This window comes from Vicia villosa, linkage group LG7 (assembly GCF_029867415.1).
Source record: "Vicia villosa cultivar HV-30 ecotype Madison, WI linkage group LG7, Vvil1.0, whole genome shotgun sequence".
Taxonomy (NCBI): domain Eukaryota; kingdom Viridiplantae; phylum Streptophyta; class Magnoliopsida; order Fabales; family Fabaceae; genus Vicia; species Vicia villosa.
This window is the reverse complement of record NC_081186.1, coordinates 92816943-92835645: the sequence shown is the minus strand read 5'-3', so window position 1 is coordinate 92835645 and position 18703 is coordinate 92816943. Positions and strand designations below refer to the sequence as shown.

The following is an 18703-nucleotide window of genomic DNA, read 5'->3' as shown; positions in this document are numbered from 1 at the left end:
GATCCTTGAAGTATTTCATTATATAGTTCCAAGGTTGTTTACTATCTCTTGAAAACCACTAACAAAACTCTTAGAAACATGTTTGTTTCTTTATTGATGACAAGGGGTGGACTAATCGAGTGTGCCTATCTCCTAATGGGTTCAAAGGTGGTGGTGGAGCATTTCCAACAAGTAAATAAGTTGCTGGTGGGATGTCTTTGATTTTTAACGGGGCCAACGAAAAATGTGTGATAATCGGTGGATGGGTGAGGGAACTGACGTTCCTAATGGGATGAAGAGGCTGCAATGCAAGTTTGTCTTCTGACTCATGGATGAATTTGATGATCTTGTTGGCCGTAAAACGGGGTGGTTTGGTCGTTGGTTGTGATGATGTTCATTTTTCCTTCGTTAACCATTTTGAATGTTGATTGTACTTAAAATGTTTGATAATCGAATTCTCAGAAATGATACCAAAAGTTTTGCGAAGACTGGTGAGATTCAAGAAAGAGGTTGTGAGCCTAGATTTGATAACAATAACAGTCAATAACAATAAAAAATTAGAAATATTTTGAGTTAGAAAAGTTTGTACTTTGTTATGACATCTTAATTGACTTTTCATATTGAGATTCTAAGGTTTCAATGGCCTAAAATCTTCATTATTAAGAAATTGTAAAAAAGTGGACAAATGTCGAAAGATCGGTCACGCTATGATATGACGGTTCTACTCAAATGGCTGGGACTTAAAGCCTTCATTAATGGAAAATATTTTGTGCAAGATTTGTGTTAAGTTCTGTCGTGCTATAACCTTATGTTAAACTCTATGGTGCTACAGCCTTATGAGGATAACAATATTAAAAAAAGGTGATGTCACAAGCTTAACATCATCATGGTGACGTCGACATCATGTAATCTTTGGTCAATTATCTATAATCTTACTGATGATATCGCTCTAAAAGATCCTGTTGGACTCATTTGCAATCAATTTTACTTTGAAACCGGCCCAAAAATAAATCTTAAATAATTTTTTAAACCTAATTTGATCGCAAGAGAATATAACATTGGTGCGTGTCTAGAACCGGATTCGAACCGGACGCCTCTAATTAAGAGGAAAAAAATCTCTTATCATACTGAAATAATTTTTATCATTTATTTTTATTGTGATATTTATATCTAAAAACGTCAATAGTTAAAGTACTTATATAGTAATCATTTTACTCAATTTTTTCCAATTAAATTTAAAATTTATATTAAAAATTTAAAAACTTGTGATAAATTAAATGGTTATATAAAATGAAAATGAAAATGAAAAATAAATTCAAAACAATCATTTTAGTTCAAACTATATGAATTCAATGATAAGAATCAATTTTTTTGTAAAGCACTTTCCAATTGATCTTATAGTCTTGGATTCAAGCTATCCATTCCATATGTATCAGAGAAATACTCAACAACAAACCTATAGTTCTCTTTTCATTCACTATTTTTTTATATAGCACTTTTCAAATGAATGTTATTTGAAGCTACCAAATGCAGGTAAAGTTAACATCCTGGTGTATACACGCACAACATTCCAAAACATATAATTGAAAAAAGAGGTAGCCTGCAATGTTTGTAGTAGTTTATGTATTATTGAATAATTACAGCAAGATAGTTTATAACTATTCAGTTTTAAAATCCTTGTTCACAATGTTTGGTGGAATCATACACTATATAATAAAACAGTTATATCAAAGATGAATTCAAAACAAAGTCACAGTTTCATTATACTCACTCTCACACACTTTTAACAACAACAAGAAGATGAAAAAAGTACAAGTGGTGTTGATCCCTTCTCCTGGTGTAGGTCATATAGTTTCGACTCTGGAGTTCGCGAAGCTTCTAATCAACCGTGACAACCGTCTACGAATAAATGTCTTGATTATGAAATTCCCACTCGCCACAGAAACTGATGTTTACACTAAATCCCTTCCTATCTTAGATTCTCTCAATGTCATCAACCTTCCAGAATGCTCTCTTCCCCCGAATTCCAACCCTGGTTCCGCCATGATCGCTCTCCTCGAAGCTCAGAAACCAAACGTCAAACAAGCTGTCTCTAACCTCATTACTAGAGAGCCACAACACGGACGCCTGGCTGCCTTTGTTGTTGACATGTTCTGCACCCCCATGATTGATATTGCCAAAGAGTTTTCCGTTCCTACGCTCGTCTTCTTCACTTCCGGTGTTGCTTTCCTTGGTTTGAGTCTCCATCTTCACACCATCCATGAACGAGACAGCGTAGATTCAACTCAATTGCTGCAACTCACTAAGCTGGCTGTCCCGAGTTTCGCTAACTCGGTTCCAATAAAATCGTTGCCTAGTGTTGTGCTACTCAAAGAATGGGAGCCGTTTTTGATGGACTTCTACTGGAAAGGCCTGAAGAATGCTGATGGCATTATAGTAAATTCATTTGAAGAGCTTGAATCCCATGCGGTTCATTCATTTGTATCTCATGCAGGCCTAACTAGTTTACCGATATATCCGGTCGGACCTATACTAAACCTGGAGCCGAAAACCAAATGCAGCGTTGATTCTGATGGCATCCTCAAGTGGCTTGATGATAAACCTCCTTCCTCGATAATTTTTCTCTGCTTCGGCAGTATGGGTTCTTTCGATGAAGATCAGATTAAGAAGATAGCATATGCTATTGAGAATAGTGGCGTCCGCTTTATATGGTCTCTTCGAAAACCTCCACCAAAAGGCACTATGGATGCGCCTTCTAATTACCCACATTTTCAATTGGATTCGATTTTACCTAAAGGATTTTTAGATCGGACTGCAGAAACTGGAAGGGTCATTGGATGGGCCCCTCAAGCTCAAATACTAGCCCATCGTGCGACAGGAGGATTTGTTTCGCATTGTGGCTGGAATTCAACACTTGAGAGTATCTATTATGGCGTGCCTATTGCCACGTGGCCTATTTCTGCCGAACAACAAATGAATGCTTTTGAATTGGTGAGTGAACTGAAGTTGGGTGTGGAGATTACATTGGATTATAGCATAACGTTCAATGGTGAACCTAACTATGTTGTAACGGCAGACATGATTGAAAAAGGAATAAAGAGTGTGTTGGATAAGGATGGAGAGGTAAGAAAGAAAGTGAAAGAGATGAGTGAAAAGAGTAGGAAGACTTTATTAGAAGGAGGATCTTCTTACACTTATTTAGAACGATTGATTGATTATATTGTGAATCAAACATCAGATTAAATTATGTATGGTTTGGAAATGCTTCTTACACTTATTCTAGCCATTCTTGTAATTTTCTAAGTCCTCCAAATGGTTCTCAACCGTAATTGCTAACCATTTCAGTAATAGATTCCTCCAAATGGTTCTCAACCGTAATTGCTAACCATTTCAGTAATAGATTCGTAAATTGTACTCACTCTTTACACAATTTAGTGAAATAATTTTTGAATATTATTTTTGTACTATTTACTTTTCTCTTATTGTTAAATTGGTGCTTTCGTTGGCTACCTGCATCATGGCTAAAAATACACACAGGAAATCCATGGACATCTCCTAAAGTGCAATATATATACTTTAATTGCTGTCAATTTCCAAAAAAGTTGTGTGGCTCAGTTGGAAAAGAAAGTGCTTCAGCAATAGGTTTGATTTCCATTAGCATCAAAATTTGGTCTTAATATTTAAAAAGGGGTTAAACTTCCAACAAAAAAAAAAACTAATTTGAGAAACTAAATTACCAAATTTTAAAATAGGGAAAATATTCAACAGCTTAATAGAATTTGAATGAGTTCAAAAAATATCTCTCACACCTTTTGAGTCATCTATTTTTCTACTCCAATAAACATACTCTGCATCCTCTATAAACTTAAGCAAATGTTGTATCTCACTTCTAGGATCTGATCTCTTTTTCTAACATACTCTTATGTTTTATGGCATTCTAATCGGATACTTATGTTTCAAAAGAGATTAATAACCACTCTATAGATAAGGCGAGGTCCCAATGTAAGTTGGGTTGAGTACCCTTTGTAATAGTTAAGGATTCCATTGCTTATAAAGAAAATGCAATTTTATTTTTTGTAAAGTACTTTCCAAATGATCTTGTAGACTTCAGTTCAACCTATCCGTATGTATAAGAGAAACACAACAACAAACTTATAGTTCTACTTTCATTCACAACTTTCATGTATAGCTGAATGATTGTTATACTCAACAACATACTTATACCCAACAACATACTTATAGTTCTACTTTTCAAATGGTTGTTATTTGAAGCAGCCAAATGCAGGTAAACTTAATATAATGTTTGTTATTTGTCGGTTTTTGTGAATTATTGAATAATTCCAACAAGATAATAACGGGTCAATTTTAAAATCCTTGTTCACCAATAGCTTCCACCATTCATCCATTCTGCCCTACAAACATTTCAATCACACTATATTATTAAAACCGTAAGTCATGATACATCTCCCAATGCTAAGATTCCTCTAACTCAAGCCATGTTTGGAATAACACTATAACAACAACAAAGTCACAGTTTCACATAATCACTCACACACTTCTAACAACAACAAAAAGATGATGAAAAAAGCACAAGTGGTGTTTATCCCTTCTCCTGGTGTTGGCCACATAGTTTCAACTCTCGAGTTTGCAAAGCTTCTAATCAACCGTGATAACCGTCTCCGAATAACCGTCTTGATTATGAAATTCCCAAATACTACAGAAACTGATATCTACACTAAATCCCTTCCCATCTTAGATTCTCTCAATATCATCAACCTTCCAGAATGTTCTCTTCCTCCAAACATGGATCGACGTTCCGCCATGATCGCTCTCCTTGAAGCTCAAAAACCAAACGTCAAGCAAGCTGTCTCTAACCTCACTACTGGAGAAGCACAGCACGGACGCTTGGCTGCCTTTGTTGTTGACATGTTCTGCACCCGCATGATTGATGTTGCCAAAGAATTTTCCGTCCCTACGCTCGTCTTCTTCACTTCCGGCGTTGCTTTACTTGGCTTGATGTTTCATCTTCATACTATCCATGAACGAGACAGCGTAGATTCGACTCAGTTGCTGCAACTCACTGAGCTGGCTGTCCCGAGTTTCGCTAACCCGGTTCCAACAGAATCGTTGCCTAGTGTTGTGCTACAAAAGGAATGGGAGTCGTTTTTTATGGCCTACTGCAAAGGCCTCAAGAATGCTGATGGCATTATAGTAAATTCATTTGAAGAGCTAGAATCCTATGCGGTTCACTCGTTTGCATCCCATCCTGATCTAGCTAGTTTAACAACTATATATCCGGTGGGGCCCATACTAAACCTAGAATCCAAAACCAAAGGAAGCGTTGATTCCGATGACACCATCAAGTGGCTTGATGATCAACCTCCTTCTTCTGTAGTTTTTCTCTGCTTTGGAAGTAGGGGTTCTTTCTATGAGGATCAGATTAAAGAGATTGCTTATGCTATTGAGAAAAGTGAAGTCCGTTTTATATGGGCTCTCCGTAAACCTCCACCAAAGGGGACGATGGATGCACCCTCTGATTATTCACCTTTTCATTTTGATTCGATTTTACCAAAAGGATTTTTAGATCGGACTGCTAAAATTGGAAGGGTCGTTGGATGGGCACCACAAGCTCAAATACTAGCTCATCCAGCGACGGGAGGATTTGTTTCGCATTGTGGTTGGAATTCAACACTTGAGAGCATTTATTTTGGTGTGCCTATTGCCACGTGGCCACATTCCGCAGAACAACCGACAAATGCTTTTGAGTTGGTGTGTGAGTTGAAGATAGCAGTGGAGATTGCATTGGATTATCGAGTGGAATATACTGGTGAGCATAACTATGTTGTAAATGCAGAAAAGATTGAGAGAGGAATAAGGAGTGTCTTGTCCGAGGATGAAGAGATAAGGAAGAAAGTGAACGAGATGAGTGAAAAGAGTGGGAATACTTTATTAGAAGGAGGATCTTCTTATAATTATTTAGGTCGTTTGATTGATTATATTGTGAACCAAATATGATAGTACTCACTTACAAGAAGAAAGTCATAGCGGATTGAGTTCACATTAATGATGCTTGTTTTCTTGCTTGGAAATTTATTTGCTTTGTATTACATTAATTTTAGTTTGTGCTCCATCTTTTAACACTAGTACAAAAATACCTTTTTAGCAGAAGTTTTTAAGTCAGTTCACATGCCACCTGACTTAAGAAGTGATGCGGTGGCAATTCCCTAAATATTTGTAACTTAGTTAGGTCGGGTGCATTTAAAACTGACTTAACAAAAATTAAATAAAAACATATAATTCACATTAAATTTCTTAAGTCGCTTGTGTTTATTAACTGACTTAAGAAGTCTATTTATTAAGTCACGTGGTACCCACCTGACCTAAGAGGTTTTATATATTTCTAAAAAAAATTAAATTCTAATGTGTTTCACGAGGGATCGAACTCGATACCCTTCATAAAAAAGTTTTATAATAAATTTATATTTATCAAAAATAAAATAAAAAATAAAATAATCAATGTATAAAGAAATGCACCATTCATTATACATACAAAAAAAAAATAAAAAAACACGTTTAAACAAATTATTTTCCGATTTTTACCTTTTTGCATTTCTCAAACCGTTTCTTCTCCCCAAACTCATCAAAATCGTGGCCTCTCAGAGATTGAAAAATCCCAAACTCTAACCCTAACAAAAATTGAAAAATCCCTCAACCAAAAGAGAGCTCTACTGGGTACGATTCTTTCCACAAATTCTAGCCCTAACCATTTCTTCCAAACCATATGAGCTTCATCTTCTTCCCCTGTGTACGATTCATCGTTCTTGTACAAGCTCTCAATCAATTATGAGCTATTCTTCAACCTACGTACGAGCTTCCTTTAACCTGTGCAAGTTCTCCTTCGATTTTCTCTTTTCTCTGGCTACGAATCTAACCCTTTCTTCTTTGTAGGTCTCAAACCCTAACAATTGAAGACTTTGGTTGTTCAAAATTTCTCAAACCTCAAAGGGTTTTCGAACCTTTCATTATTAGTAAGTCATTTTTTCCATTTTGAATTTGTTTAACTGCATAATAGCTTAGCTTACTCAGCACTGGTATAATTATTAAAGACATCGGTAACATACAAGTAGTACGCTAGCGACGATTCTTCAATTTCCTTTGTTTCGTTAACTATGTTTCATGAATTTTTTTGACTGTGAATGTAACTAACTTAGGGATTTTGCAACCTTGATAAATTCTCGCTAATACAAAATTGCGATAATCATGTGATTTAAAGAATATTCTGTGTATAATTTAATCAGGTTAATGTTGCATGTTGTTAATAGTATAATTGTATTCCCTATTCCTGCATTTTTATCAGGTTAACATCCACGTTAAAACTTCTTCATTAACATTTTCAAACCGCATATACTATTTCCCAATGAATATCCTTCATTTTTATTGTATATAATTGTGATTAGGCACTGTAATTCTTTAGAATTATTTGTTCATTGGTGAATCTTGTTTGTTAGGATTTTGATGATCTTTTTCCATCTGTTATGGATGCCCCGAATGAGGTACTCTTTATTTCTTATCGTATAAGCCACTTATAATTTTGTAGAAATGCATAGATTAGATGTGATTGGGTGTTTCATCTGATCTAGATACTATATTTTTGATTTGAACCTACTTGAGCTATCTTTAGAGGCAGTTAAGTGGATACTATGGTAAAAGATGGCTACAGAAATTCTAAGTTGTCATCAATAGTCATTGGTAAAAAATCCATCCTATCATTGGCATTTTTAGAGTTTGTTGTATCGTGCTGCAGTCTGGGATTATTCTTTATTCTGCTTCCTTTCATAATTCTTTTTTACCATGGTATCCTCTATTGTTTCACAGTTAGTTAGTACATGTAGATAGTACTGTGTGCTGTCTCATTCCATTAATTATTTTATTGAAATCTTATGCAGATTCCAGTGAATAAGGTTCAAACATACCGCGATTTGTGTATTGTCTTGATGAAAAGAATATTTTTGTCAGCTCTTTATTTTCGTATAAATACAAGATATAAGGTGAGATGAAGTCCTTCTTTTCTGCTACAATACTATGCTCGATCACATGTTTCTAAATGCCTACTGGAAAAACTCATATGGCATCCATTATGTGATATCTCATATTTATGTACTTTTTACATTTATATTTTGGTATTAGTAAAATACTAGTATGGTTCAATTCCTCTGGGGCAAGACTTTTGTTCCGCACCTTTGTTATTTACAAATATTCCCCTGTACCGAATGGTGCTACAAAAATTATTTGTTTTTGTTAATACTTCTAAAGAATAATTAGTAGAAGAAATAAATGTGAGAGAAATTAAACTCATGTGAATATTGGATACATCAATTAAGTTATTTAGCTATATTTTTCTGTACTTAATGATACATACAAAGGTCACCAGTGTGTGTAGCATAGAGTCAATGCTCACATCATAGTTCAATCTCAAAGTCAGTCTAAAACAAACTTTTGTTTGGCAGTTTGTAAGTGTTGTCGTTGGCGGTCCATGGTGGAGAGCCAAAATCCTGTCATACCGGCCGCTTTGCGGCACCATTATTGCAAATTATGGCGGAAAACCCTGCAATATCGACAAATATTTACCATTGCGGCGAGCCCAAAAATCCACCATGTATATCCGCCATAGTGGCCATGGCGCCGCTATTTGATAAAACTGGTTTGTAATTTATCGGATAGTCTATCTCTTAGCATCTAAATCTGTTATCTTTGTATGAAATTTACAGAGTTCGATTCCACCATTCACATTAGACTTCAGTTGAATTGGATCATAGTAATTCTGGAAGGAAAGGATGTATTATAACAATAACTGCAGAACCAAAGAATTGACAAAATGCTATTAGAGTTGCTGTTCATGAGGTTTGTTTCCTCTGCTGTGCTTTACCTATCTTTTCAATATTACAATTTCTAATTTTGTTTCCATTGCTTGTTTCAGTTAGTTATTTTATGTTCTACTTTGTCAATAGTCACGATACTCTTACAATTGTCCCCTGGGTCCATATGGTCAGAAATGCATAGAGAAAACTAAATTGTTTTGGTTAAGAATTGCTCGAAAACTTACATTTACAACATTTGATCTATCATCATAGTCTAATGAAAACTTGTATGATGTAAGTTCGCAGCCTTAAAGATTTTGGTGTTACTCAGGGTGAATTAACCCGCTATCTAGATGCCCTTATGAAATATACTTGCTATTGCCGGGACAATTACCCTTGACGAGTATTTTCACTAATGGTCATTGGACATTGTATAACTCTTTATAATGATTTAAACCCCTTACCCTTTTGCTATTGTTGACTGTTATTTTATTCCCGCAACTTATAGATGCAATGCAAGTCTCTTTTGGAGGGCACAACTTGAATGACTTTCTAAGAAAATTAATTAATACAAAGTTGTGCGTCAGTAGTAGACTATATAGACAGAACTAAATAAATACTATTTCATTGCTTTTCTAAGAGAAGCCTCAATTTCACATTAACTAATGACCTTCCCTAGTAACAACATAACTTACAATAATTACAAAAGTGCTATGGAGATTATCTCTTTAATTTATAATTTTTAGTACAGCCATTTCAACTATCCTGATAAGAAAGATCAACTACTCTTCCTTTTATTAATGATTTCCGCATTCCTTATGTGTTGTAAATTAGGTGCTAGTTTCTATCACAATTTTGGTATTATGGTTGTTTTGGCTTCATTTTCTCTTTTTTATTGTAAAATTATATTAGTCAAAATGAGGTAAATATATTATATTTTGATTTTGATTTTGATTTTACTTTAATTAGTATATTTGAGTTATTTCATAGAACTTCATATTCAAATTTTTGTGTAACTTATATTTATTGATTTTAAATGTCTTTTGGTGTAGGTTAATTTTGTTGGTGCTCAGGTGTTAGAATTTATTGTTGATTTTGGAAAGCCTTCTACACCCCTTCCTATAGAAATTGTTGCTTGTGTTCTGAAAAAAGTTCACATCGAAGGAGCTGGGGTAATAGAATTCAAGATATCATCAACTGAAATAACTGATGTTATCAAAGCTGGATTGGATAACCCTATAGAGCCAGAACCCGAGGTACCTTTTTCTTTTACATAAATCCTCATTAGTTGGTCTTGAATTGACATTAGAAATATTAAGTTAGCCACTGGATGATGACTTGTCTATTCGTATTTGGTACTGTGTGTTTGGATTATATTTAAATGTCGATATAATAGTTTAATGTTATGTCAACATTTATTTATTTAGATATATGAGGATTCAAATCCATTTTAAAAAGATGAAGCAAAAAAATGTTCAAGAATGTTGTGCAAAAATGATATTGGAACACACTGAAGCAGAAGCAAGTGCAGACAATGATATGAATTAGGCGCAATTTTGTGTTGGATGTTGGCGGTTGGCTGTTCGGACAATGATATGATCTTTTCTCACCTGTCTTTAAGGTTTCTTGTTTTGGTTATATTTTGAAAAGTGCGCAGTTGTTGTTTCATCTTAGTCGTTACTCTTGTTTATGCTTTTTGATAAGTATAGTGTTATCTCTTTAAGTTTACATTTTAGTGCAACTGATGTTACCTGTTAGCACACAATGGCTATGTACCTATTTTGATTACAATGATGTTTTAATTTAATATAACAATATTTTTACTTCTATGGTCTTATTTTGAAGTCTGGGTGAGATATATGGAAAAAAAATTATATGGTGTTGTGTTATTATTATTATTTTGTCTGCTATTATGTTGATCTGTGTGATGATTTGTTGTTGTTGCTGTTATATATATATATATATATATATATATATATATATATATATATATATATATATATATATATATATATATATATATATATATATATATATATATATATATATATATATATATATATATATATATAGGTGCCATCCAAAAAAAATAACGTCACTATAAAAAAAAATCTTGTTAGGTCGGTTAAATATATTCGATTTAAAAATGAAACTTCTTAAGTCGGGTACAAGTGGGATTAGTGTTATCTGAAAGTTTATACTTATTAAGTCGGACACTGCTTAGCCGACCTTATAAAACTTTCTTAAGTCAGGTCTAAATCCGACTTAAGAAGTCCAAACTTCTTATGTCGGTAGTTCTTAGGTCAGGCTTGGAACCGACTTAAAAAGTCATTTTTAACCGACCTACAAGCATTTTTTCTACTAGTGTAAGCAGGATTTTTTATTACTAAGAAAATTAGTATTACCAAGTTGACAATGCTTCTTCTTAATTACTTAGACACCATGCTCGGAAACACATATCTTGAAGCCAAAGTTAACTAAAAAATCATCGATGTGTTTGTTCAAAGCCATAGGAGCTTGCTTTAAACCATAAAACGCTTTCTTCATTTTGTAAACCATTTCCCCTTGAGTTGTCACAACAAAACCAGGGGTTGTTCTACATAAACTTCCTCCTCGAGTGGACCATTAAAAAATGTGGATTTCACATCCATTTGATAAATCGACCAATTGTTGCAATTTACAATGCCAACAACTATCCTTATGATTTCTATCCTAGCAACAGGTACAAACACCTCATCAAAGTCTATACTTTCTCTTTGCAAAAATCCCTTCGCAACTAGTCGAGCCTTATGCTTGACTATTTCACCTTTGGGATTTGCCTTCACTTTATATACCCATCTCACACCGATTGGCTTCTTTCGTTCCTGAAGATCAACCAACTCCCATGTACTGTATTTCTCAATCGATTCTAGCTCATTTTCATCACACACACCCACTTTGTATTACTTAATGTCTCTTCCGTACTAACGGGCTCGGATTCGGCTATAAGCGCAAAGTGAACAAAATCACCATCATCATTGATCTCGTCATCCCGGAATATTTCACAATCTTGGAGTCTCTAAGGCAAACCTCTTTGCCTAGTTCGTCGTCTATTATTTTCCCCGATTTCGACTTCGACAAGTTGTTGTATAAAACCGCCTACAACCTGATTTTCTACATTTTTGTTGTCGTAACCAATTTCAGGATTCTCATAACCAATTATTACCTCTGTTATATCAGTTCCAACAGCTTCAGGAAACAAAAAGTTGCGTTTGTAATCGGTTACGCCATTCTGGTAACCGATTAAAGGACCTGTCAAACCAATTTTTCTACTGTCAAAACGCCTCAATTCGTCGACCACAATATCTCGACTAATCACGATCCTCTTGTTTGCAACATCAAACAACTTATAACCTCATATAGGATGATAACCAACAAGCAACATTATCTCACCTTTGTCATCCAACTTCTTTCGAAGTTGACCCGAAACGTGTCGAAATGCAATTGAATCGAAAAATCTTAAATAAATTAAGCTTGGTTTAAATTCAGACCATACCTTTTATGGAGTCACCTTATCAAGCTTCTTTGTAGGGCACCAATTCAACAAATAAGCGGCTGTAGAAACAACTTCTCCCCATAACTCCTTCGGCAAGTCTTTTCCCTTTAACATGCTTCGAACCATGTTGATTATCGAATGATTTTTCCTCTCAGCAACACCATTATGTTGTGGCATATTGGGTGACGCAACCTCAAGCATTATCCCCTCTTCATCATAATATACTTCCCAAACTCATTCGAGGTATATTCACCTCCACCATCCGTTTTGAGAATTTTATGTTTGTGACCACTTTTTGGCTCAACCATGGACTTAAAAGTCTTAAACACATCAAATACCTCATCCTTTCTCTTGATTTGGTATGTTCATAGTTTCCTACTAAAATAATCGATAAAAGTAACAAAGTACCTATTGCCACTACGAGTCGACTTGCATGGCCCCGCAAACATCGGAGTACACCACCTCAAGGTGATGTTTGGTCCTATGACCTTCGTCGTTGTTGATTATGCTTGGTCCTCAAAATGCGCAAAATCTAAACATTTTGGTAGATCTAATAGATTAAGTTAGTTGTAATTGAGTAGCAAGCTTGTTTTGGAAAAAATTTCAAATAAATCTTTTATGGGCCAAATCTCTATGGATCTTAATGATTTTCACCCGAAAATCAACTCGAAAATTTCACTATATAAAAGTTACTCACTCATCTTTTCTCTTGCATCCATTTTTTCTTTATCTTTTCTCTTGCGTGAGCTTCTACTCCTTGTCACTATCATCATCATCATGACTCCAACAACGAATCTAATCCACAGTCCGATCGACTCAACGTCTTTAAGTCAAATTAAATTTTAATTCTTTCGAAACGAATTAAGGAATAATGAATGATCCATGAAAGCCAACAATTAGGGGTGGACAGAAATCCACAAACCGTATTAATTTCGTGAAACCGAAGCAATTTTTAATTAAACGAACAGGTCAAATTGATTGTGCGGGTGATCGAGTGTTCAAAACCGGTTTCAAATGGGTTTACACTTTACACGGATAGTTAGCTTTCTCTTTTTGTTTGTGTTACAGCTAGCTTACCTTTATCACTACTACTAGTATACCAAATGAAAAAGGAGATAGCATGCAATGTTTGTCAGTGTTTATGAATTATTGAATAATTCCAACAAGATAGTACAAAGGTCCGCTCGACGTCGGTAGCTTGTCAGTTTTATTTTCCAAGTTCAATATCTAGTACACGAGAATAGTAAGCCAATAGCTTCCACCCTCCATCCATTATGCCACACAAACATTTCAATCTCACCACACTTTCATTATCCCACTACATATTAGAATAGTTATACTGATACAAAATATCAATTCAAAACAAACTCACAGTTTCACATACTCACTCTCACACACTTCTAACAACAAGAAAAACAAGATGAAAAAAGCACAACTGGTGTTTATCCCTTCTCCTGGTGTTGGCCACTTAGTTTCAACTCTTGAGTTTGCTAAGCTTCTAATCAACCGTGATAACCGTCTCCGAATAACCGTCTTGATTATCAAATTCCCAAATACCACAGAAACTGATGCCTACACTAAATCCCTTCCAATCTTAGATTCTCTCAATGTCATCAACCTTCCAGAATGTTCTCTTCCCCCGAATTCCAACCCAGGCTCCGCCATGGCCGCTCTTCTTGAAGCTCAGAAACCATACGTCAAACAAGCTGTCTCTAACCTCACTACTGGAGAAGGACAGCATGGACACCTTGCTGCCTTCGTTGTTGATATGTTCTGCACCACCATGATTGACGTTGCCAAAGAGTTTTCCGTCCCTACGCTCGTCTACTTCACTTCCGGTGTTGCTTTCCTTGGTTTGAGCCTCCATCTTCACACTATCAATGAACGAGACAACGTAGATTCGACTCAGTTGCTGCAACTCACTGAGTTGGTTGTCCCAAGTTTTGCTAACTCGGTTCCGATAAAATCGTTGCCTAGTGCTGTGCTACTCAAGGAATTGGAGTCGTTTATGATGGTCTATTGGAAAGGCCTCAAGAATGCCGATGGCATTATAGTAAATTCATTTGAAGAGCTAGAATCTCATGCAGTTCACTCATTTGTATCCGATGCAGATCTAGCTAGTTTACCGATATATCCGGTGGGTCCCATACTAAATTTGGAGCACAAAACCAATGGCATTGATGGATCTAATGATACCATTAAGTGGCTTGATGACCAACCTACTTCATCGGTAGTTTTCCTCTGTTTCGGTAGTAGGGGTTCTTTCAATGAGGATCAGATTAAGGAGATCGCATTGGCAGTTGAGAATATCGGTGTCCGTTTTATATGGTCTCTTCGAAAATCTCCACCAAAAGGTTCAATGGATGCGCCCTCTGATTACTCTCTTTTTGATTTAGATTTGATTTTACCTAAAGGTTTTTTAGATCGGACTGCAAAGATTGGAAGGATCGTTGGATGGGCTCCACAAACTCAAATATTAGCCCATCATGCAACAGGAGGATTTGTTTCGCATTGTGGCTGGAATTCAACACTCGAGAGCATTTATTTTGGTGTGCCTATTGCCACTTGGCCTATTTTTGCAGAACAACGGACTAATGCTTTTCAATTGGTGTGTGAGTTGAAGATGGGTGTGGAGATTGCATTGGATTATAATGTGGAGTTTAATGGTGAGCCTAATTATCTTGTAACTGCAGACAAGATTGAGAAAGGGATAAGGAGTTTGTTGGATAAGGATGGAGAGGTAAGAAAGAAAGTGAAAAAGATGAGTGAAAAAAGCAGGAAGACTTTGTTAGACGGAGGTTCTTCTTATATTTACTTAGCACGGTTGATTGATTATATTGTGAATCAAGCATCAAATTGAGGTATCCTAGTATCCATTTAAAAAAAGGCCATAGGAAATTGGTTTAGGTTTCAATATTAATATTGTTTGGTTTCTGGTTTTGGAATTCTTCTATTTTAAATTACATTAGTTCTCTTGGCTACATATTAAGTAGGATGAGCATTTTAATACTCCATTATGTTAATCTTTAATGAAGTTTTTTTTTTGGGATCACTGAGAAAACGAGTATCGACAAAAATGACTATGCCCATTCTTTGTTACTGTTGCAAAGACGTTTTTATCCCAACTGATTTGGAAATTCAATTTCAAACATATATTATGTTTCTGATTCACACAACTCACAAGCGTACTTAACTTAGGAAGTTGTAGTAAAAGTACATGAGTCAATGGACCTAATAAATAGTATATGTTAATCTAAGTATGGTAATTTGATTTTGTGCTTGACAACTCAAATTTAACTAGCCTAAAAATATAAGTATGATTAGTTTAATTAAAATGTTTATTAATTGATCAAGGTGGTATTATAAATACATTCTTGTAGCAGTTGGTTAAAGCAAACCCAATAAAGAATCAATAACGACATGTTGATGACAAGCCAAAAAACATTTCCTCCTTGAAAGAGATATGATTTGGTGTCTAACTTGTATAAGGAAACAACACAATAATGTATCAAGGGTGATCAAAATCACATTGTGATGGGATTGAGAATGAGAATACAGTGCCATATTCATACATGCTCTATTATGCTTCATTCTTTATTTGTTTGTTGAGGCTTTTCTAATATGTTGCTTCTATTTTTATTTTTTTTGAAGTTCTTTGATTTGAATTGTAGCATGTTTGGTTTCATTTTGTTTGTGTTAGCTTGTCAAGTAGTGTTGTTGGTAATGAGGTTATGATGGAGTGATACTAGCATGTTGATTCTGTTTTTTCAATTCAGTGTTTTAAAAATTGGATCGAAATGATTAGATAAATTATTGAACTAAGAATTGGAGAGGTCTCCGGTCTTGATCTAATTTTTGGATAGAGTATGCTATTGAACCGGACAGAACTAGAGCACCGACAGTATTAGAAAATCGGCGGTTAAATACTTGTTTTTTTCCGAAATAACGACGCCGGTATGATAATGTTTTTAAAAAATAAAATTAAAATATATTTAAATTTATTTGAAACAATTTTCTCTTAAAATTAAATTTGTTAGACACTTTAATTATTTTGTTATTTCAAAATTTATTTTATGATAGATATGTTTAAAATTTAAATTTACAAAACTTGAGAGGTTGGCCCAGCGGAAGGGAACTCGAGTTCCAAAGGTTTGTTTTTTTTGAAGTCTCGAGTTCGAAGGAGCACGGGACCAAAACCAAACCCTTAAGGGTTACGAGAGGTAAAAGCCCTCTATGTGGATTAGTCGATTTGACTGGTTGGATACCACATGTATCAAAAAAAAAAAATTTAAGAATGAATTTATGAAATTATCATATTTTGAAATGTTATAGGAGTCGTAATATTTATAGAGAGTGAGTCATCCGATTCAAAAAATTTAATAATTATATAATTTTGCTATACAACCGAATTATATAATTTATTCATATGCTTCGATCGGTGACCTAGTCGTTCGATCAATGCACTAGTAACTTGGTATTCTCACTTGTTTGATGATGGACCTGATTTTTAAAATATCAATGCTATTTGTTATTTTATTGAGTGTGTTTTGGCTTGGATGTGTGTTTTGTTGGTTGTGTTTTAGTATTTGAGCTTATTCTATTGTCTTGTTGGTAATTCTATTGTCTTTTTTATATTGAAAGATGGAGCATGGAAAAAATAGCTTTGCAGAGAGATAGTAGTTTGCACGGAATTTGAGACGCTAGCTTGCAAAGAGTGAGTCAAGAACTCAAGATATTCAAGTGCCATCACCTAGTACATTTATTTTAATCTTATTTTTCTGAATTAGTTCAAGTATGAAATTGGTTGTTACTTAAGAAACTTTCTATAATTATTATAAAATTTTCCAATATAGACAAGGATCTAGAATAAACCTTACAAAACACTATTTCATATTTATTTATTTCCATAATGTTATTTATTTACAAATTTTCAGTGATAATACAGCTATTGTTATTAACAGAAAAGTCTCGTAGCTAAATCGCTAGAGTGTTCTTAGCAGCCTGACAGAAAATGAACTCCAAAACATCCGAACTCAACCGATCCAGAGACACCGGCGCGGTTGTATCCACCACTATCCTCGCCACATCGCCCACATCATATTCACTACAACCACCATACTCTTCCAGAAGCTTCTCCAAATCCTCCCATGTCGCCGGTTTATGTCCTCCTCCACCACCACCGCGTTCCTCCAGCCTCCTGCGCCACAGACCACAGTCCTTCGGCCTACACTCAATTATAACAAGACAAACACCATACGATGCGGCGAGTTGACGGAGACGGTCGAAGTGAACCCTACGAGAAAGAGGAGAATCAACAACAACGCTGAGACCGACGCTAAGCTGAGTGGAAGCAATCTGCCAAACGGCGTCGTATGATAGGTCGTTGAGAAGAGAAGCAGGTGAGGTTAAACGAAGGGGAAGAGTACAGTCTTTGATATCGTCTTTGTCGATTAGAGGGAGTTTGAGAGAAGAAGCTATGGATTTTGCTAAAGTGCTTTTGCCACTCCCTGGATGGCCTTTCATTGCTATTATCACCCCCACTTCCAGTTTCGACATTTCTTTTTCTGAAATTGCTTGTTAATTGTTATTACTTCCTTCAAATAAATAGATAAAAATGCTTTTCATTTGTTGGTTTTGTAATAGAATGGTTTTGTATGTTTCTAAAACTTGATCATTATCCAAAACTCTTTCCATGATGACATTTTGTTAGTGTATGAAATATTTGAAAAAGATGTTTTGTCTTGATGTTGAGAGAAGAAAAAAAAATAAATTATGGTTGATTTTGTTGAATAATTTTCTCCTTGAATCAATTACATAGAAAAAAATTAGGCTTACAAATGGTAGAGCAAGATATAAGATGATATTTCAAATGGATAACATATAGGTTGCATGATAAATTATTGAATAAAAATATTTTTTTATTTTATATTATCGGATCAAGATCATACGGACATAAAAGTTTCTAATATGTGAACATGCTGATCATAGTGGATCCTTTTTCATGTTTTTTTTTTTAAAGGCAACAAAAAAATTTCTATTATATCCAAATGAAAGCTTAAACATGTCATGACAGAAAGAAAAAAAACATAATACAAGAGTATTTATGAACTCAACCAACGGAATAGGGTGTACAAAATATCCGGTTGTGATGCTCAAATCTATAACCAAATATAAACTACTTTTAAATATCCGGATATAATTGAATGGTTATTAACCGATTTAGTTATTAATGGTTTGGTTATCCATTTATATAATCCGGATATAATTAAATGGTTATTAACCGATTAAATTATTTTGGATTTGGTTATAATCCGATTATTATCCAAATATT

The 18703-nt window shown here is 34.8% G+C and overlaps 3 protein-coding genes across 8 annotated transcripts; all 3 read left to right on the top strand.

Moving 5' to 3' along the window:
• The first annotated feature begins 1779 nt into the window (after positions 1-1779).
• On the top strand, positions 1780-3222 carry LOC131617845 (anthocyanidin 3-O-glucosyltransferase 6-like). The gene has a single exon (XM_058889098.1). The coding sequence runs from the start codon at positions 1780-1782 to the stop codon at positions 3220-3222; it is 1443 nt and encodes a 480-aa protein (XP_058745081.1).
• A 1156-nt stretch (positions 3223-4378) lies between these two features.
• LOC131615867 (anthocyanidin 3-O-glucosyltransferase 2-like) lies at positions 4379-10664 on the top strand. Of its 6 annotated transcripts, none has more exons than XM_058887044.1 (7): positions 4379-6843; positions 6928-7007; positions 7926-8027; positions 8487-8635; positions 8748-8880; positions 9890-10093; positions 10265-10664. In XM_058887044.1, the coding sequence occupies exon 1, from the start codon at positions 4555-4557 to the stop codon at positions 5992-5994; it is 1440 nt and encodes a 479-aa protein (XP_058743027.1). In that variant the 5' UTR covers positions 4379-4554; the 3' UTR covers positions 5995-6843; positions 6928-7007; positions 7926-8027; positions 8487-8635; positions 8748-8880; positions 9890-10093; positions 10265-10664. The 6 variants fall into 6 exon arrangements, with proteins under 6 accessions (XP_058743027.1, XP_058743024.1, XP_058743022.1 ...); XM_058887041.1 differs by lacking the exon at positions 8487-8635 and adding an exon at positions 7488-7532; XM_058887039.1 differs by lacking the exon at positions 8487-8635.
• A 2844-nt stretch (positions 10665-13508) lies between these two features.
• LOC131615866 (putative UDP-glucose flavonoid 3-O-glucosyltransferase 3) lies at positions 13509-17131 on the top strand. Its single transcript, XM_058887038.1, has 2 exons — positions 13509-15233; positions 17014-17131. Exon 1 carries the CDS (start codon positions 13793-13795, stop codon positions 15230-15232), a length of 1440 nt encoding a protein of 479 aa, XP_058743021.1. The 5' UTR covers positions 13509-13792; the 3' UTR covers position 15233; positions 17014-17131.
• Positions 17132-18703: the final 1572 nt, after the last annotated feature.